At 45.4% G+C, this 20805-nt stretch overlaps 1 protein-coding gene across 2 annotated transcripts; it reads left to right on the forward strand.

Annotated features, from left to right (window-relative positions):
- Positions 1 to 969: 969 nt before the first annotated feature.
- Positions 970 to 16996, forward strand: Gpkow (G-patch domain and KOW motifs). Of its 2 annotated transcripts, XM_050160796.1 has the most exons (11): positions 970 to 1169; positions 2252 to 2412; positions 2516 to 2640; positions 5745 to 5854; positions 6992 to 7205; positions 10226 to 10358; positions 11144 to 11282; positions 11498 to 11621; positions 11713 to 11782; positions 12892 to 12977; positions 13060 to 16994. In XM_050160796.1, the coding sequence occupies exons 1-11, from the start codon at positions 1000 to 1002 to the stop codon at positions 13192 to 13194; spliced, it is 1467 nt and encodes a 488-aa protein (XP_050016753.1). In that variant the 5' UTR covers positions 970 to 999; the 3' UTR covers positions 13195 to 16994. The 2 variants fall into 2 exon arrangements, with proteins under 2 accessions (XP_050016753.1, XP_050016754.1); XM_050160797.1 differs by lacking the exons at positions 5745 to 5854; positions 6992 to 7205 and having other exon boundaries at positions 13060 to 16996.
- Positions 16997 to 20805: the final 3809 nt, after the last annotated feature.

Genomic DNA, 20805 nt, shown 5'->3' on the forward strand with positions numbered 1-20805 from the left:
GGATGGAGAGATGGTGCCATGGTTAAGAGCACTGGTTCCTCTTCCAGAGGACCCAGGTTCAATTTCCAACATCCACATGGCAGCTTACATAGAGTTTGCCTTAGACCTCCTCCTTTGTAGCTCCAGTTCCAAGAGATCTTACACTGTCACACAGTGATACGTCCAGGAAGAACACCAATGTACATAAAATAAAAAGAAATAAGCCGGACATGGTGGCACAGGCTTTTAATCCCAGCACTCGAGAGGCAGAGACAGATAAATCTGTGTTTGAGGCCAGTTTAGACTACAAAGCGGGTTCCGGGATAGCCAGGGCTACACAGAAACCCTATCTCGAAAGACAAAATAAATCAAAAAGAAATGAAAGCATGTGCTCTAAAGACATTTGACAAGAAAGTATAAGAAGATGGGAAAAGGAAAAAAAGGAGGAGAAAAAAAGAGAAAAGAAATTAAATATAGTTTAGTGGTACAGTGTTTGCCTAAGCGAGGCCCAAGGCTTAAATTACCATCACTGCAAATTGAACCACATCCCTGGCACAGTCCTGTGTTTTCTCCTTATGACACTTCCTACATCAGTAAGGTACATATTTTGGATGCTCATATGTATTTGTCAAACAAGATCTATTTATTTTGTGTATATAAGCATTTTGCCTGCATTTATGTATGTGAATCACGTGTGTGCATGGTGCCTGCGGAGTTTGAAAGTGGGTATCGGATGCCCTAAAACTGCCTTACAAAGATTTGAAAACCTCACAAGAACCGAATCTATCCTCTAACAAGAACTACACTGAGAACTACATTTCCCAGAAGGTTTGGCGCGGCGCGTTCCTATGACGTTAAGCGTTTAAATGCAGGATCGTTTTTTCCCACGGCTTCAAGGCCGGCCTAGAAGCATTGCATTGTGGGATAGGTCGTTCTTTTGCACCTTGGCGGGCCCCTAGTGTACTGAGCTTAAACTAAACTTCCCAGCAAGCAGCGCGCTAGCCTGGGAATTGGGACAAGATGGCGGACCCAGAAAGTGCACAGCCGGCTGTCCCTTCAGCGGCCCCGATTTCTTTCGGTTTCACTCGCACCTCTGCCCGGAGGCGACTGGCAGACCCCGGAGTCGGCGAAGGACGGGCCTCAGAGGAGAAAGATTTCTTAAAGACTGTGGAAGGGAGGGAGCTGCAGAGGTAAAACACTGAGTCTTTCACGTTTTGCATTTCAGTGCGGTGGACGTAAGCGGAAGGCCAGAATATGAGTTGTCTTGGTGACAGTGACTTGGAAAGCCTCAAACACAGCCGTAAGAAATTTATGGAAGCATCTAGAAGTGGCAGCAAACGCCTATAATGACAACACGTGGGGGGGGGGGCTGATGCAGGAGGCTCGAGATTTGAACGCTGGCCTGGGCTATATGAGAGCCTATCTTAAAAACAAAAAAGCAGAAAGAAAAATAAAATTTAGTTTAATTATTATTAAATTTAATAATTTAAGAGCAAGGAGGAGGAGGTTTGTTAGAGAGGGGGGTGAAATGGGCGATGCCCAGAGGCAGAGGTATATATTCTCAAGAAGTCGTTGGGACTTGAGGACATGTGCGTTCTGAGAAAGGGAAAGAAGAGAGAATGATAGTCTGAACTATTTGGGAGCTTTTCCGATTTGGAGAACAAGGCAAAATCAGGTTTTGGGAGGCCATCATCAGCATAATTAAGAAACTGTTCTGGGGCTGGAGAGATGGCTCAGTGGTTAAGAGCACTAACTGCTCTTCCAGAGGACCTAGGTTCGATTCCCAGCACCCACATGACAGCTAACAACTGTCTGTAACTCCAGTTCCAGAGGATCTAACACCGTCACACCAATGTACTTAAACTAAAGTTAAATAAATTATAAAAAACATTTTTTTTTAAAAAAAGAAACTGATCTAGAATTCCAAAGGGAAGGACTTCTGGAAGACAGCTGTCTGGAAAGCAGTTTGCTAGCCTGGAACTGGGGAGAATCTGTAGGTCGTTGTGGTTGAGAACCTAGGAATGATTTTCACAAGTCACATCGAAAGCTGGGGACACAAGGAGAGATGATGCATGCTTGTAATTCCAGCACTAGGGGGCTGCACAGGTGGACTGAGTTTGTAAGACCATCCTGGGCTGCATAGTGAGATAGTGTTAAAAAAGAAATGAGCGTAGGGGGCGGGGACCTGTGAAAAGTAACCCGTGGAACGTGGTTCATAGGACTGGGTTGATATTTCTGCTTTCCCAACCTTTTCTCTCTCTCCCCACATCAGTGTGAACCCTCCAGAAGCCCCCAAGGAACTGGTCATCCCATTGATCCAGAATGGCTCTCGCAGGCAACCACAGTCCAAGAGCCCTAAGCCATCCTCAGAAACTAGTACTGAGTTGATGTCAGATGGCGTGCTGTCCCTGGCTGTGAAGGAGCTTATTGAGGGTAAGTGAAACCTCCCCACTTTGCTCTGCCCCAATGCAGATAGAAGAGGGGGAAGTTGGAAGGAGAGAGTATGGCCTCATTGATCCCTCCCATTCTTCCTTAGAATCCAAGAAGTCCCTGGAGGAGAGGGAGAATGCAGGTGTTGATCTCACACTTACCATCCCTATGATCCAGAAAGGATGCAGTCCCAGTGGGGAAGGAACAGACAGCGAACCTCAGGCTGAGACAGTGAGCTGCCTCTTTGCCTCCTTCCTGCATCATTCCCTCTACACTGTCTGCCTAGCCTCTTGAAACATCGCAGGGTGTGTGTGTCCATCCGTCCGTCCGTCCGTCCGTCTGTCTGTCCGTCCCAAAGCCTTGCTGATTAGCCTTTCTTCTTTCCACCCTACTAGCAGTGTAACAGATAGTGTTTTTAAAAAGTGCTTCCGTCAAGTACTACACACTCTTTAGAACCACATTTGTTTGTTTCCCTTTTTTTCTTTCTTTGTTCTTTTTTGTTGCTTTGTTTGTTGTTGTTTTTTGAGACAGGGTTTCTCTGTAGCTTTGGAGCCTGTCCTGGAACTAGCTCTGTAGACCAGGTTGGCCTCAAACTCAGAGATCTGCCTGCCTCTGCCACCCGAGTGCTGGGATTAAAGGTATGTGCCACCACCTCCCAGCTTCTTTGTTCTTTTTTAACCTGTAGTACTTAAAGAACACTAAGGAAGCTAGTGTGACTGGATTGGAATGAATGAGGGGTCAGGGTCAGGCCCTAGATAAAGGTGGAGGAGGGCCAGATGAAAAAGGGCCTTCTGAGCCACAGGGAGGAGTTGTCTTTTCTGTGAATGAACTGAGAGCTGTGGGAAAATCCTCAACAGACAAGGGTTGTAATAGGATCCCTCTGTTTTCCATGACCAAGTATGACTAATAAGTGAAGGTAAGGAAGGAAGGAAGTATCATAGTCCAGGCAGAGGTGGCTAGGACACTCAGAGGAGTGGCAGCAGTGACGCCTGGAAGGTTAGGGTCTGACAAGGAAAGAAAGTGTGAGCATTTTTGGGTTTTTTTGTTTGTGTTGTTTTGTTTTTCGAGACAAGGGTTTTCCTGTAGCTTTGGAGCCTGTCCTGGAACTCACTCTGTAGACCAGGTTGGCCTCGAATTTACAGAGATCTACCTGCCTCCGCCTCCCTAGTTCTGGGATTAGAGATGTGTGCCACCACCTGGCCTGGTGTGCGTATTTTTATTTATTTATTTATTTTTTAGTCTTTTTTAAAAAAAAATATTTATTATTATGTATGCAATATTCTTTCTGTGTGTGTGCCTGTGTGTGTTTTCGTGATTGATTTATTATAATGTCTTGACAACTAGAACATAAGCCCCAAAAGAGGTTTTCCATTTTATTAGTTCCTTATCCTCAGCACCTAAAATAGCACCAGAAGAGGGCACCAGACCTCATTACAGATGGTTGTGAGCCACCATGTGGTTGCTGGGAACTGAACTCAGGACCTTTGGAAGAGCAGGCAATGCTCTCAACCGCCGAGCCATCTCTCCAGTCCCATGGTGTGCGTATTTTTAATGGCACCAATAGCCCATTAACAGCACACTTGTGGTGTTCAATCGGTGTGTTATGTGTTGATCTGAGACAACTTGCAGTGTATGGGGTAGCTGTAAAAGATAAAGCTTTATTATTCAATAACATTTTTGAGCTCAGCCTTTTAGCTTTTATTGATAATTTTTTTGTAATACACCCTTTCTTTCACCTGAACCATTATCACCAGTCTTCAGATATGCTTTGGGTTTCTTCTTTTTGAGACAGTTCTATGCAGTTCAAGATGGCCTTGAATTCATTCTGTCGCCAAGCATGACCCTGGACTTCTGGTTTTCACATCTCCAACTCTATCAGGCTTTGTGTCCATTGTAGTCCCCCGCCCCTGCGTCCCCACTTCTTTAGATACTCTGTATCCATGGTAACTGTGAGCTGCCATATGGATGCTGGGAACTGACCTGGGTCCTCTGGAAGAGCAGCCAGTACTCTTAACCCCTGAGCTATCGCTCCAGCTCCTTTGTTTGTTTGTTTGTTTAATGTACATTGGCGTTTTGTCAGCAAGTATGTATGAGGATGTTGAATCCCCTGGAACAGGAGTTACAGACAGCAGTAAGCTGTCATGTGGGTGCTGAGAATTGAACCCGGGTCCCCCGGAACAGCAGTCAGTGCTCTTAGCCTCTGAGCCATTTCTCCAGACCCCGCTTGTTTTTTTTTTTTTTTTGGGGGGGGGGAGGACAGGGTCTCAGGGTGGAGCTCTGGCTGGCCTTGAGCTCACAGAGATCTGCTCCCTCCTCCCCTGGGGCCTTTGCCTCCAGGCCCTGTAGACCTTTACTTTTTACAGCTGTGTCTGTTCAGTGCAGAGCACCCTTCGCCTAGCTTCACACCTTTTCCTATTTAGTCTTTGATTAACTGTCAGTGGCACTCCTCTCTCTTTCTATTCCCTTACCCAATTTTTTGTTTTTATTTCTGAGATAGGGTTTTACCGTGTTACCAGGCTGGTATCAGATTCTTGGCTTTAAACCACATTCCCTCCTTGTTTCAAACATAGTTAGGATACTGGACAGTGCCACTGTGCACATTACTGCTTTGTTTTTCTTTATAAACTGTATCACCACCTGATATATCATGTTTTCGTGATTGATTTATTATAATGTCTTGACAACTAGAACATAAGCCCCAAAAGAGGTTTTCCATTTTATTAGTTCCTTATCCTCAGCACCTAAAATAGCACTTTGCACAAAATAGTTCCTTTAAAAAGTTTTAAGGAATTAATATTTATTTTTAGTTCATGTGCATAAATTTTTCCTACATATAAGTATGTGCAGCATGGCTCTTAACCACTGAGCTCTTTCTCCAGCCTCTATAATAGATTCTTTTAAATATTTGTTTAGAGCTGGGTGTGGTGGTATGTATCTTTAATCCCAGCACTCGGGAGACAGAGACAGGTTGATCTCTGTGAGTTAGGGGGCAGCTTGGTCTGGTCAACATAGAGAGTTCCAGGACAGCCAGAGATACACAAGGAGATCCTGTCTCAAACCATTAAAAAAAACTGGGGGATAAGGGATACTAGAGCAATGGCTCAGAAGTTAAGAGCACCTGTTGCTCTTGTAGAAATTCTGGGTTGAAGTCCCATACACCAATACCTCCAGTTCCAGGGCATCAAGTGTTCTCTTCTGACCTGCACTGAAACCAGGCACACACGTGATGTTCAAGGACCAGAGGTGTAGGAAGTCATCTCATAAATGGCAGAAAATACACTGCAAACAGCCCATCACAAACAAAGCCTGACTTCCTTTTCCTGCCTGACCAATAGGTGCCAGAGGAAGCCGACTATGAGGCAGTCCCTGTGGAGGCCTACGGGCTGGCCATGTTGCGGGGCATGGGATGGAAACCTGGCAAAGGCATCGGCAATACTTTCAGTCAGTGAGTTCGGTGGGGGATAGGGGTGGACAGTGGGTATGAACAAGATCCTGTGGTTAGGTTTAATCTAGATCCTTCCAGGTGGTGAGGGAGATCATTATCGCCCTCATCAGTTCAGTAGTTGCCCACTACTGTTTCAAACTCTGGTTTCCACAGAACCTAGGTTCAAGTTTGTTGTTGCAACAGAATAAATCAATAATCAAATGACCTCAGGGTTGCCTTTAAAACAGTAAGAAAGATCCCACTTACATAAAGTTTCCTCTTTGTGGATCAGTTTGCTCATCTGAAAAATGCAGGCGATAGTGCTGCCTTCACAGGTTTGTTGCAAGAGCTAAATGAAGTTATATTCATGAAGTGCACATGGCAGACCTTAGTCCCTAGAAAGCAGAAATTAAACATGTTTACTCGTACTTCATAGAGTTATAATCCCTTTGTTGGGCTGGTGTATAGCTCCATGATAGAGGCTTGCCTGGCATGTAAAAGGCCCTGAGTTCCATCCCTAGGACTGAAAAGCAGAATCCCTTCACAGATGTAAATCCCAAAGAATTCCTAAGTCATTTGGTAGTCAAATAAGACTGTATGAAACGGTTTCTGAACTGTTCCCCTTGCTCTGTATACATATCATATGGTTTCTTCTATAGAGATAATGCTATATTTGTTTATACAAACCTAACTTGGCACTTGTAGGTAAGATGTAATAGCTAGTATGCCCAACCATTTAATTCACTTGAACCAAATGCAATTGCTATTTTGGGGTTCTAAGAGTGCACCTCAGTATGCTTGTCATACTTTGAGGCCTTGGATTCAGCCCCTAACACCAAAAAAGAAAAGTTGGCATTTTTATAGCTCAGAAAGTTCTAATGTGATATCAAAAAGGGTAATCTAAATATAGCTGTGGGATTGGTAAGGTGGCTGGGCAGGTAAAGGCCCTTGCCCGTAAACCTGACAACCTCAGCCTCACATGGTAGAAAGAGAATAGACTTCCACAAGTTGTCCTCTGATTTTCACATGTGTGTCATGGTACACAAACATACACAAATAAATAAAAAATTTAAAACTAAATATTTCTGGGGTGTGTTTGGACACTGGCAGGAAAGTGTTGAAGACTTGTACTCCCATAAGCCTGTGTTCTTTCTGCAGAGTAGTGAAGCCCCGAGTCAACTCTCTAAGGCCCAAAGGCTTAGGGCTAGGTGCCAATCTGATGGAGGCCCAGGCCTTAGCCTCCACTGGCTCTCACCACCCACCAAGACCAGATGGGGATCGAGAGAAGGATAAGGAAGGGCAACCTCAAGGGTTGATTCCTGGAGGAGCAGTTGTGGTCCTTTCTGGCCCTTACCGGGGTCTCTATGGGAAGGTAAGAAACCAACATATCCCTGAAGCCATTCAGGTAGAAGGGAAGATTGCATTGAGGGCCCAAGTGAGGAAGAATTGTGGATAGAAAGGCTGCCAGTCAAGCCAGGTGTCCTACATGCTTGTAATCCCAATACTCCAGGAACTGAGGCAGGGAGATGACAAATTCAAGACCTGCCTGGGTTACATAGTAAGTCCAAAAGCAGCCTAGTAACTTTCTAAAGTAAAATAAAAATTTTAAAGGCATAGAGGTCTGGGTTAATAGTAAGAAGTACCTAACAGGAAAAAATAAAACCACGAGAAAGAAGCAGGCCATAGTGGAACATACCTATTATACTAGCACTTAGGAGACTGAGGCAGAAGAATTTCCAAGAGTTCAAGGCCAACCTAGGATGCATAACAAGACCCTTTTACAAAAATAAATAAACCACAACCAGTCAAAATACAGAGTTGTGGAGCCCAGTCCCAATAGCTACATCTACAAAACATTGCTGCACCTAAAGTTCATGAAACATTGCAGAAATGGGGGCAGAAAGTAAGACCAAATGATCAAGGAGGACTTTGCTATAAGATTGCTGTCTCCTAGCAACAATCAGAAGCTACATCCATAAAATCTCACCGAGCACGAGCTGAACAAGGATGGCATCAATAAGCATGCCAGACTAGATGGAGAAAAACCCATGAGACCTCAACCCCACACAAAGAACTACAGGCAACCGAGGAAAGTTAAATGCCAAACAGTCAGCCCTGAAAACACAGGTAGCATTATATGGACTGAGCAAGTTATATTTAGGGATGGAGATTTATAAACAATTAGTAAAAATGAGGCCAGGAATTTGAAAGAGTAGAGCGGGATCTGTGGGAGGGTTACACACACGCATATAGCAATAAAATGAGCTCTGGTAGTTTTATTTAAAAAGAGCTTTTCTGGTTTACTTTTCACCAGTCTCTTTTGGCATGCTTCTAATAATATCAGAATGACCTAGCCAGCAGAATACTCTGTTGTACTTTCCACTTGCTATGTCCAATTCAGTGTTACTGCCACTAGTTTTGGCATAGTATTCTATTTCAGATTGCCTCAAAGCTGGCAGGTGGTGGTGAGAATAAGTGACGTTGCTTTGCCCCGTTTGATCATCTTCAGAGTGTGCTTGTATCCTAGCATCTGCTTTTCACTTTTCATAACAAATTAGAAGCTAGAGTTGATTGACTCCAAGACCTTGCTGTGTTTGTGGCCGCCATCTTTCTATCTTATGTTCAGGGCAGCCCCCAACCAAGAGCAGTCACCAAAATGGCCAGGAAGTGAGAATGGAAGGAACTTGCTCAATCTAAAACTCTTCATGGCACTGTTTCTTAAATTATGTTAATGTGTAGCCAGGCATAGTAGTATATGCCTTTAATCCCAACACCCAGGAGGCAGAGGCTGGCAGATCTCTATGAATATGAGGCCAGCCTGGTCTACTGGTGAGTTCCAGGCCAGTCAAGATTACATGGTGACCTCTTATCTCAAAACAACAACAAAAACAAGTGTATGTATGTGGGTTTGGATAGGTGAGGACACATGCTCAACATTGGGTTGCCCCTAGATCTGGATTAACAAGTGATTGTGAGCTACCCAGCATGGATTCTGGGGACTGAGCTCAGGTCCTCTGCAAGAGTTAGACTTGTCCCAACTGCTGAGCTATCTCCTTCAGCCCTGTAAGTCCTACTCTTGCAGGCCTGCCTGGTTCACTGCTTCGGTAGGTACTCCAGAACAATTTGCTAGGCCTTTTTGAGCCTCAGTTCTCAACCAAAAGGGAGAGAATGAGGTATCCCACAATGTCCTTGAAACTTAAGTACTAGTCTAGCCTGGAACCTATCTTGAAAAAAAGTGAGAGGTGGGGAGATGTCTCAGTATGTAAAGTGACTGACTCACATGCAAGCATGAGGACATGAGTTTGGATCCACAGCACCCACACAAAAGCCAGGCACATGTGCCTCTATAACCCAAAGCAGGTTCACTGTCTCAGAGAGAGAGAGAGAGAGATTGTGAGACTGGAGAGATGGCTCAGCCATTAAGAGCACTGGCTCCTCTTCCAAAGGACCCAGGTTCAATTCCGAGCACCCACAAGGCAGCTCACAACTGTCTATAATTCCAGTTCCATAGGATCCTGCATCCTCTTCTGGGCTCAGCAGACACCAGGCACACACATGACATGGTGTACAGACATATACATGCAGGCAAAATACACACACATATAAATTAGAAATTTCAAAGGAGTAAGGTGGTTTATACCTTTAACCAGCACTTAAAAGACAAAGACAAGCAGATTGTAGAACTTTGAAGCCAGCCTGCTAATATAGTAAGTTCAAGGCCAGCCAGGGCTTAGTTACATAGTCTCAAAAAAAAGTGATGGGGGGCTGGTGAGATGGCTCAGAGGTTGAGAGCACTAGCTGCTCTTCCAGAGGTCCTGAGTTCAATTCCCAGCAACCACATGGTGGCTCACAACCTGTACTGAGATCTGGCGCCATCCTCTGGTGTACAGGCATACAAGGAGGCAGAATGTTGCATACATAATAAATAAATCTTTTAAAAAAAAGTGATGGGCATTCAAGGAAGACATCTCATGTGAACGTCTGTCCTCCACACACCACAAAAGCACACACCACATATACACACAAAGAAGTCTTTGTTTTACATTTTGCTAAGGGAGACAGGAACATATGCCTAGTCCCACTTCTTAGGAATCATAGTTTAGTAGAAAGGAACCATGCCTGGTCCTAGGCATCTAAGGCCACAGCCTCCAGTTGAGCATAGTGGTATAAACCTTTAATCTGAGCACTCAGACACTGGTGGATTTGAGTTATGGGTCAGCCAGGGCTACATAGTGAGAGCCTCTATCCAAAAACAAACCAAACAGATGAACAAGTCACAGCAAGGTAAGACAGACACAGAGAGCTCAGACCATTTGGAGGTAAGGGCTAGACATTTTAGACCTAGCAGCTGTAGTCGATTTACCCCTGCCTTATCCCTACCTCCCACCTTAGGTAGAAGGCCTTGATCCTGACAATGTGCGGGCCATGGTTCGGCTGGCAGTAGGCAACCGCATTGTGACTGTTAGTGAGTATTGCCTACGGCCTGTTTCCCAGCAGGAGTTTGATAGCCACACCTCACAGCCAGGTGAGACTCTTACAGCTGGAAACTCGGGGAAGCATGGGCACAGGCAGGCTCTCTCCAGATATGGATGGAAGAAAAGTAGTGTGGGACTTCCAATCAGAGCCCAAGCATGAAAAGGGACAAAAATAGTTCATTTAATTTTTGTTTGTTTGGCAGCACTAAGAATAGAACCCACAGCTTTTACAGTACTGAGTGGACTCTTCCCATGGAGCCATATCCCCAGCCTAGTTTGTTTAGTTTGAGAAAGGGTTGACCTAATACACTGCATCTTCATCTGCTCTAAGCAGCAAGAAATGGGCATGGAAACCAGGAGGTCCTTGTGTCTTAGGAGTGATGATCCTCTCTTTTGCTAAATATGAGACTCGGGACGCTTAGGGTGTGCGCAAAGGAGAGGCAAATAGAACAGTAATGGTTGTGGGGGGCAGCTTGGAGGTCCCTGCAGGTCTTCCACTCTGTCATTAACATTAGGCAGTTGAGCCGGGCGATGGTGGCGCACGCCTTTAATCCCAGCACTCGGGAGGCAGAGGCAGGCGGATCTCTGTGAGTTCGAGACCAGCCTGGTCTACAGAGCTAGTGCCAGGACAGGCTCCAAAGCCACAAAGAAACCCTGTCTCGAAAAACCAAAAAAAAAAACACTAGGCAGTTGACTTTGCTGTGGGCTGGCTGGTTGAGAGGAGCTTCCCGAAGGAAATGGATAGGGAATGGGGCCTTTGGCAGGAGGACACTGGCCCTTGAGAAGAAATGCCAGTGAAACTTTCTCCTTGATGTCCCTATACCCTCTTGAACAGGCCATGTGAGCAAAACTTCCACAGAGCAGCAGAACAGAACAACTGGAACAGCCTTGTCATTGAAGGCCCCCCAGAATCAGGAGGACTCAAAGCGGAGGCAGAAGGATTCAGAGAGGAAGCGGAAACACCCTCCAGACCGGTAGGAGCCTGAGCAGGAGCCCGGGTCTCTGGGCTTGCAGAAGAAGGCAAGGTATGGGGAGGCTCAAGCAGTCAGGGAGAACTTCCAAGGCAAGGCAGGGCATAGAAGGAACTGGGAGCAGCAGTGGGGTAGGTTTTACAGCATGTCCTTTAAAGATAGGTTGCCTTCAACATGGCTGAAGAAAAAGCTAAGCCAGGTGATGGCTTTCTCTACAGACAGGATGGACCTGTGGCAAAGAGTGAGAAAACAACCACTAAGAACAAGCACTGGTTACACAGGGATTTACGTGTGAGGTTCATTGACAAACTGCACAAGGGTGGCCGGTATTACAACACCAAGGTATGAACCCCACAGCCTGTCCCCTTCCTCACCCAGGTACTGGGCCCTTTAACTTTCTAACATCTTACTTCCTCCTCATTCATCTCTCTAGATGACAATTGAAGATGTCCCGAGCCCAGATACTTGTGTGTGTCGGACAGATGAAGGCCGAGTTCTAGAAGGTAAATCTGAATCACTATACCTGGGATGTTCCCATCCTAGAGGATGATAAAGAAAAGGTTTGTTCAGGGGCTAGAGAAGTGGCTCAGTGGTTAAGAGCACTGGCTGCTCTTCCAGAGGATCCGGGTTCAATTCCAAGCATCCATATGACAGCTCACAACTGTCTGTAACTCCAGTTTTAGAGGATATGATGCCCTCTTTTGACATTAGCGAGCAACAGACACACACATGGTGTCGTAGACATACATGCAAGTAAAATACTCATGCCTGTAAAATAAATCTAAAATAAATTTTTAAGAAGAAAGAAAGAGAAAGAAAGAAAGAAAGAAAGAAAGAAAGAAAGAAAGAAAGGCAGGCTCCATTCTAGTACTTAGGAGACTGAGGCAGGATTCCTACAAGTTCAAGGCCAACCTGGGTAAGATCTTGTTTTAAAAAGAAAAGGAGAGCCAGCCAGGCGGTGGTAGTGCACATCTTTAATCCCAGCATTTGGGAAGGCAGAAGCAGGCAGATCTTTGTGTTTGAGACCTGTCTGCTCTATACAAAGTGAGTTCCAGGACAGCTGGGACTGTTACAAAGAGAAACCCTTGGTCAGTTTCTTTGCAAGGTCCAGCATCCTCTTCAGAGCACATACTTCTTGGGAGGAATTACCTAAGTCCTGTGTATTTTCCTTGTCAGATTAGCATTAAAATAACTATTTGTCCCTTTCAAAACTATTGCCTTTACAGAAAGAAGTACATAGTAGGCTCACGCTGCAGGACAGGTTGAGAACATTCCCAGTAAATAGTTTTTGTAGGAAAATGCTCCTGTACAGTGGTTATTTCTGCGGACTACTTGGTTTTCTTACCTGTGAAATGAGTAGAGTGGGACTCCGTATATCAACAAGATATAAGAGTAGCTCTGTCAGCCAGGCGATGGTAGCACACACCTTTAATCCTAGCACTCAGGCAGAGGCGGGTGGAACTCTTGAGTTCCCAGATAGCCAAGTCTACACAGAGAAACCCTATCTGCGAGTAGGGAGTAGCTCTAATAAATATTAGCAAAGGCCTTTCTGTTAGGATCTGGCCAGGCTGGCCCTTGCTGTGGATCTCACTTCTTTCTACCTCATCTGCAGGCGTGACAGAAAACATGCTGGAAACCCTGATTCCCAAGGGAGAGGGTCACCGTGTGATGGTGGTGCTGGGACCACATGCTGGAAAGGTGAGTCTCCACACCTGGAAATGACTGTGGAGATCACTGAGGATCTGGGCTGCCCTTGCTGACTCTCCCCATTCCTCCTCAGGTGGGACTTCTTCTGAGTCGGGACAGCGTGCAGAGTCAAGCTTTGGTGCAACTTGGGAGAGAGAAGCAGGTTGTAGAGTTCCACTATGATGCTGTCTGCCAGTACATGGGTCCCAGTAACTCGGATGAAGACTGACGTGTGGACCACTGTCATCCCCCAGGCTGTCACTAGTTGTGTTGCAATCTGCAATGGATGCCACGGAGAAGATAGGAGACAATTGAGGTGCAAGAACAAGGGTGTGAGCTGATAGACCAGACTATTTACCAAAATTTAGAATATAATAAAACCCATTTTAAAAAGTGGGAAGATGACATCAAAACCAGTAGGTGAGCTGTGAATTCAGGTGGGAACTGAGATGACTGAAGTGGAGCTACTTCATTTCTTAGCCTCATTTCCCTGCTCAGGGTGCAGGACAAGTTAAATTACCTATCCAATACAGAGTTCCCTCTTGGAGCATAGAAATGATGAGATCTGTCCTCACACAAACACTATAGAATCTCCAGTGCTACATCTCAGAACAGCTTCCTGAGTTTGGATCTTGAATGGCTTTCAAAGACCCATATCTTTCTTTTTTAAGGTTTATTGTATTTTTAGTTATATTATGTGTGTGCCTGTGTGAAAGTGTGCGATTATGAGTACAGATGCTTTCAGAGACCATTAGTGTTAAGTCCCCTGGGAACTGAAGCTACATGCAAGGAACCAAACTTGGGTCCTTTGAAAGAGCAGCAAGCACTCTTAACCACTGAGCCATCTCTCTAGCCCATATATCCATGTCTTAAAGGATTCTTGCCCAAGATGATGCTAGTAGCACTTATTTTTGACCTTTGAAAGCTAACGGCCTGCTAGAGATTGCTTAGGCCATGACTTAGAACCTCCAAAACTGTGAACCAAAATAGACCTTTCCTCCTCACACTTTATTTCTGGTAGTTTGTCTGAGAACTCTAGTGGGACATCCATTATCCTTGATCCAGGGCAGACCTCCAGGAATGCCACTGAGGTGATGATGCACTGAAGAGACATGGAGACTTATGCCCACAGATGGGATGGGTTACTTCTAATTTCCAAAGAAGCCAGTCACTTTTAGTCCTAAATTATTAGCTTGCAGGTTAAAAGCTATTTCTGACTCATGCAGTTTCTCTGCTTGCCCTAGGTGACTATATTTTTTTAAAAGGTTATTGCTGAGAATCCTGAACCTTTTTCCTGCTTAATGGTGTAAGATAAAAATCAACAAGAGAAGTCAGAGTATTAGACACTATTGCTTCTAAATCATATTTGAAGCTTAAGTCATTCATGCAATAAATGGTATTTGACTTAGATCTGGGCCACAGATAAGAATACCTAAATGCCTATGGCATACATTGAAAAGAATCAAAATACCCCAGAACAGGATGATAAGATAATTGGAACTAGGGATGGGGCTTAGTGTTGGTGTATGTGCCTAACATATGTAAAGCCTTGGGTTCCATCCCCAGTACCACCAGGAAAAGAGAAATTGCTGACTCTGTTGAACAAAGGCAAACTGAACTCTCTGGCCAAAATGAACAAACATAAAAACGATGTGAGTCACCAAGTGTGGTTGGTAGCCCACACCTGTAATCTAGCACTTGAGAGCTGAGATAGGAAGATTTCCATGAGTTCTAGGACAGTCTGAGCTTCATCAAAAGACTCTTTCTTCAAAAACTTAAAAACAGGAAATGGGCTGGGTGTGGTGGCACACAGCTCTGATCCTAGCACTCAGTAGGCATAGTCAGGCAGATCTCCATGAGTGTGAGGCCACCTGGTCTACATAGCAAGTTCCATAGGGCTACATAGTGGGTCTCAGAAAAGAGAGTGTGGCTTTTCCCCTTCCTATTAACCCTTTTATGTCTCTTGTCTAATTGCTACAGCTAAGACTTTGACACTGTAGAAAACAGGTAGAGGAGAGTGGGCAACTTTCCTTATCTCATTCCTGATTTTAGAGGAAATGCTCAGTATGTCTCCATTTAATATAATGTTGGCTATAATAACATGTTGGTATATAACTTTTATTATTTTGAGGTGTTTTCCATCTGTTCCTACAGTCTCCAGAGCTTTTATCACAAAAACTTGTCGAATTTGTCCAATGTGTTTTAAACATCAGTTTAAATAATTAATGTAATTTCTGTCCTTGAGTTTGTTTGTATTCCATTTATTGGTTTATGTATGTTGTAACAATGTTGCCTTTCTAGGATGAAGCCCATTTGGTTATAATGTGTAATCTTCTCAGTGTATTCCTGAATTCAGTTTGTAAGCATTTTGTTAAGAATTTTTGCATCTGTGTTCATCAAAAAATTGATCTGTAGTTTTTTTCTTTCTCTTTCCTTTCTTTATCCTCCTCCTTCATCTCTTTTTTTCTTCCCTTTTTTTTTTGTTTTGGGTTTTTCAAGACAGTGTTTCTCTGTGTTGCTTTGGAACCTGTCCTGGAATTTACTGTAGACCCCCAGCATGTGCTGGGATTAAAGGCATGCATCATCATGCCTGACCTAAAGAACTTTTTTTTTAATATTTATTTATTTAGTATACAATATTTTGTCTGTGTGTATGTCTGTAGGCCAGAAGAGGGCATCAGACCTCATTACAGATGGTTGTGAGCCACCATGTGGTTGCTGGGAATTGAACTCAGGACCTTTGGAAGAGCAGACAATGCTCTTAACCACTGAGCCATCTCTCCAGCCCCCTAAAGAACTTTTTTGAATATATCACCTGAACTAACCCGAACTATCAACAAATGGAACTGTATGGAATTGAACACTTTGTGTACAGCAAAGGGAACAGTAGGCAGAGCCAAGAGCAGAGATCTTTACTAGCTACACCTCAGACAATGGGCTGATAGCCAGAATTTACAAAGAATTGCAGAAATTAAATACCAAGGAAACAAAACTGCCAGTCATCAAAAAGTACAAATGAGCTGGGCATGGTGGCACACGCCTTTAATCCTAGCACTCAGGCAGGTAGATCTCTGTGAGTTCAAGGCCAGCATGGTCTACGAAGTGAGTTCCAGGACAGCCAGGACTGTTACATAGAGAAACTGTTTCAATAAAAAATGGGCTGGAGCGTGGTAGTGGTGATGGTGTCTGCGCATGCCTTTAATCCCAGCACTCAGTAGGCTGAGACAGGTGGATACCTGAGTTTGAGGTCTGCATGGGGAAAACCAAACAAAAACGACCAATAACCATTTTTTAAAGTGTTCACTATCCTTAGCCATTAAGGAAATGCAAATTAAACCTACTTTGAGATACCACCTCACCCCAGTCAGAATGGCTGTCCATAAATCTGACAACCAATGTTGGAAAGGATGTGGAAAGTACCCTTAATCAACTTTTGATAGTGGTGCAAGCTAATATAAAGTCATTGTGGAAATCAGTTTGAAGATTTCTCAAAGAACCCCATACCCTACCATAGAGATATTGGCACCCCCATGTTTATCGCTGCTTTAATCACTATAGGAAAGAATGAAATCGATCTAGTTGTCCATTAACACACACACCAAATTTTCATCAGCCGTATTGAAGGGTTTACCCAGCACTCCCCACCCCAGTTGGCAACTGTGACAGGCTGTAGAAAAAGACCCAGCAAGATACAGGCCCCTGACTGAGCAGGATGTGCTGAGCCCCTGGCCTTGCCTTAATTACTGGGAAGAAATTGCCAGGTATCCTCCATTTGGTAAGGAAGCAATCAGAAGTGAGCTGGCGCTGGCGGGCTCTGGATGTGCTTTACTGATAATGGTGGAATGCAGTAACCGCTCCCCCATGGCTTCCAGGTATAGCAACCTTTCCCTAGCTGCAGCTGACCAATTACCTCAGGACAGGGTCCCCCAGCCCGGAGGTGTGCCTATCCTGAGACTTGTCCATGCAACTTGAAGACTCCCAGACCATCCCCCCTTTGCTCTATCCCCCTGCCCCACTGCTCCCCTACTCCATCGGACCAGCGGGTGGACCAACGGACAGATGGACATAGGAACGGAGGACCCCATTTAACTTGTAATAAAAAAAGACTGCTTTTGCATCGGATGTGGTCTCTTGGTTTTTGGGGTTCCAGACTCCCAACAATATATTTAAAACAATGGAATGTTATTCAGTGCTAACAAAAAAAAGTTAAAAACTCGCAGGAAAATGGATGAACTTAGAATGTATTTTATTCTCAGAAAAATGCCTGTTATATTTGGAATGTAGCCAATAATATATGTATATATGTAAGCAAATGTTTACATGGGGCACAGTATAGCAAAGAACAGAACAAGAAAGACTAAGTATAAGGGAATGGGGAAGGACTGAATGCAGGAAATGGACATGAATTATGAAAAAAGATATGAAGCTAATTGTTGGTGGGTTTTATTTCTCTTAAATCTCTAGGTGTTTTGCTTGCCTCTCTGTCTCTGCCCCACGTGAGTGCCTGGTGCCTGTAGAGACCAGGGGAGTGCTCTCCTGGAACTGGAGTTCCAGAGTTGTGAGCCACCTTGTGGCTGCTAGGGAAGAGCCCAGTCCTTTGAAGAGCAGCCAGTGCTCTTAAGTGCTGAGCCATCTCTCCAGCCCCTATTGTTACTATTTTTGTTATTTGTTTTTTTTTGTTTTGTTGTTGTTGTTTGTGTTTGTTTGTTTGTTTTTGGCGAGGACTCAAGACAGGGTCTCATTTCGTAGCCCTAGCTGTCCTAGAACTCAGTTTGTAAACCACTATGTCCTCAAACTCAGATATCCGCCTGCCTTTGCCCCTCTCCCGAGTCTGGTATTAAAGGAGTGTGCCACTATGCCGGGCTTACGAATGTTACTTGTATGAAATATCTGTGTAACGTTCAGTATTTTCCGAAGCCCCTCCCGACCCTGTCGATCAGTCTTATAACCGCAGTGCTCAGCAGGGTAGCAGGAGGATCTCCTTGAGTTTCAGATCAATCTGGCCAACACAGGATGTTAGAAGCCAGTTCGGACAATATAGAGTGTGCGACCCTGTCTCAAAAGTGAAAACCAGGTCGCTCCAACACGTATTCCCTTCCAAATATTTGCAGTCTCAGGACCGCACCCACCCTAAGACCTGGTGCTCAGGGAAGTAGCCACTCCCAAGCCCTGTGACGCTAGCTCGGCCCAAACCACTGCGTGTGACCGGAGGGGACCATCTGAGCCGCGGATCGCGGCGGCCTGGGCTGAACCACATGGATGTCGGGCGTGGGGGGGAACTCGGGAGCCGCCGCCCGGCTCGAGCCCCTGTAGGGCGCGGCCATCTTGGGACGTTCCACTTGTCCACGGCGGAGGAGCGAGGCAAACGGGGAAGTGGCGTCTCGGCCGCAGACGGCCACCATCCGCTCACCCCAAAACCCCGTCCGGGCGTGCTTCCCACCACGCTGCGCTGGCGGATGGCACTATCGGGCCAGCGGGACGCCGCTATCCCACCCGGCACGTTCGCCCGCTTGCCTGCGACCCCTCGAACCATTTGGAACCCGCTCCCGAGGCCCTCGCGCAGGCCATTGGCTGAGGCGCTGCCCCGCTGGGCTCTGATTGGCCGCCGGCCACGTTCGCCCGCTTTCCTGTGACCCCTCGAACCATTCGGAACCCGCTCCCGAGGCCCTCGCGCAGGCCATTGGCTGAGGCGCTGCCCCGGTGGGCTCTGATTGGTCGCCGGCCAAAGGCCGCCTTCTGCGGCTGCGGGGTCCTGGGAATAACGTAGCTCCACCCCCACCCTTGCGCCAGGTTCCCGGAACTGCTTCTAGACATGCGCAGTGGTTGTGACCTGTAGCTAGGCATCTTTCCAAAGCCCAGGTTTAAGAACCTTAGGTCGATGGTTCAAATACCACCTCAGTGTTTAAAACTGCTCGCGGCCGGACAGTGGTGGCGCACGCCTTTAATCCCAGCACTCGTAAAGAAGAAGCAGGCGGATCTCTGTGAGTTCGAAGCCAGCCTGGTCTACAAAGCGAGTTCCAGGACAGCCAAGGCTATTAAACAGAGAAACCCTGCCTCAAAAAAAAAAAAACAAAAATTATAAAATTAAATTGATCGTGGGTCAAAAGTCAGCAGAGGATACTTATTTTTACTGTCAAAGATTAGTGAGATCACACACCAGGCCATGGCGCTTTCATCATACTACAATTTAAAATTTATCAATGCTTTTGTGCATGCTAGTGCGCCCCTTTAATCCCAGCACTAGGGAAGCAGAGACAGGCTGATTTTTAAATTCCAGATCATTCTGATCTACATGGTTCCGCCAGACAGTGGTGGCGCACGCCTTTAATCTCAGAGTGGTGGCGTATCTCTGTGAGTTCGAGACCAGCCTGGTCTAAAGGAGCTAGTGCCAGGATAGGCTCCAAAGGTACACAGAGAAACCCTGTCTCGAGAAAAAAAAAAAAGCCAAATAGGGATGCATGGTGTTATTAACAGGCAATAAATAATCTCGCCTTGCACAAAAAAAAAAAAAAACACTCAAAGGGAAAAATAAAGTAGCTAGGTAAGTTAGTTCTTGGAGGAGAGGGTGGCAAAAGAAGTGCTAGAATGCACACCTGGGCCAACATGGCTAATTTTTTTTTGTAGGTGGAGATGTTGGCTGCATTGCATTATACCCATTGGTGGGAACTTAACTTCACAATCTGACACGATTGGCTAATCAAAGCAAGGGGGAATGGGGAAATTAGGGGAATACAAGTCATTGCTGGACTGACTGCTTTTGATTTAAAAAAACAAACGTTTCTCATTATTTCTTATTTTATTATGCTTTTTTATTTCAAACTTAGTAAGCATACATTGATCATTTGGAGGCTCTAGTAGCAGTGTTGGGCCCTAAAGTCCCACCAAGGAGGAGGTCGCCCCAAGAGACACTCTGAGCACGGTTGATGCAATAGCAAGAGGAATTTTTATTCTGCCACGGCAGAGGTTCCTCAGCCTCGAGAGGAGAAGGACCCCTGCTTTGTCTATTACAAGCTCTTTTAAAGGAAAAACCACAAATCAGGGAGGGGGTAGTACAGAATCCAAAGGGAGAGTCCAGAAATCATTTGTCAACTATTTTGACTAGTTCATACAATGGTCAGCTAACTCTACTTGATCAATGCTGTGGCGATTACAAGGAGGAACACCTGCAGGTCGTCTCACCCCAGTTCCAGGGTCCGGGTCTATTGAAGAAAGACTACAGTGGGGATGGAAAGTACTCAAAGCTCCAGTGCATGCGTGGGTGGTTACCAGGGTCCTGGTTCCCAGGAAGGGGGGTGCAGTAGTGCTAAGGTGCCCCCAAAGTCTTTCAGCAGTACATTACTGTTATGAGTGATGGCCTAAACATGGCTTTCAGCAGTGGTGCTCAACTTTCCTCCTGCCACGACCCTTTAATACCTCATGTTGTGGGGACCCCCCCCCCAACACACCATAAAATTATTTTCGTTGCTACTTCCTGTCATTTTGCTACTGTTGTGAACCGCAATGTAAATATCTGTTTTCCAATGTTTGTAGGCAACCCCTGTTAGGTCAAGGCCCTTAGGCTGTAAAGAAACCACTGACTTCCGGTCAGGATACCTTCCAAAGGGTAGTTTCTTGACGAAGCTATTCAACAGACCCAACTGGAATATAAGGTTTTCACCCTGTTCAAAAATTTTATTCTTGCCGGGCGATGGTGGCGCACGCCTTTAATCCCAGCACTCGGGAGGCAGAGGCAGGCGGATCTCTGTGAGTTCGAGACCAGCCTGGTCTACAGAGCTAGTTCCAGGACAGGCTCCAAAGCCACGGAGAAACCCTGTCTCGAAAAACCAAAAAAAAAAAAAAA

The sequence above is a fragment of the Alexandromys fortis genome, unplaced genomic scaffold, assembly GCF_014885135.2.
Source record: "Alexandromys fortis isolate MF-2015 unplaced genomic scaffold, M_Fortis_MF-2015_v1.1 scaffold_83, whole genome shotgun sequence".
NCBI lineage: Eukaryota > Metazoa > Chordata > Mammalia > Rodentia > Cricetidae > Alexandromys > Alexandromys fortis.

What these genes read in the sequence shown, in the direction of transcription:
- Gpkow (XM_050160796.1), top strand. Translation starts at nt 1,000, where the DNA reads ATGGCGGACCCAGAAAGTGCACAGCCGGCTGTCCCTTCAGCGGCCCCG. An exon ending in TGTGAAGGAGCTTATTGAGG is followed by an intron (nt 2,413 to 2,515) that starts GTAAGTGAAACC and finishes ATTCTTCCTTAG; the next exon opens with AATCCAAGAAGTCCCTGGAG. An exon ending in ATCGGCAATACTTTCAGTCA is followed by an intron (nt 5,855 to 6,991) that starts GTGAGTTCGGTG and finishes TTCTTTCTGCAG; the next exon opens with AGTAGTGAAGCCCCGAGTCA.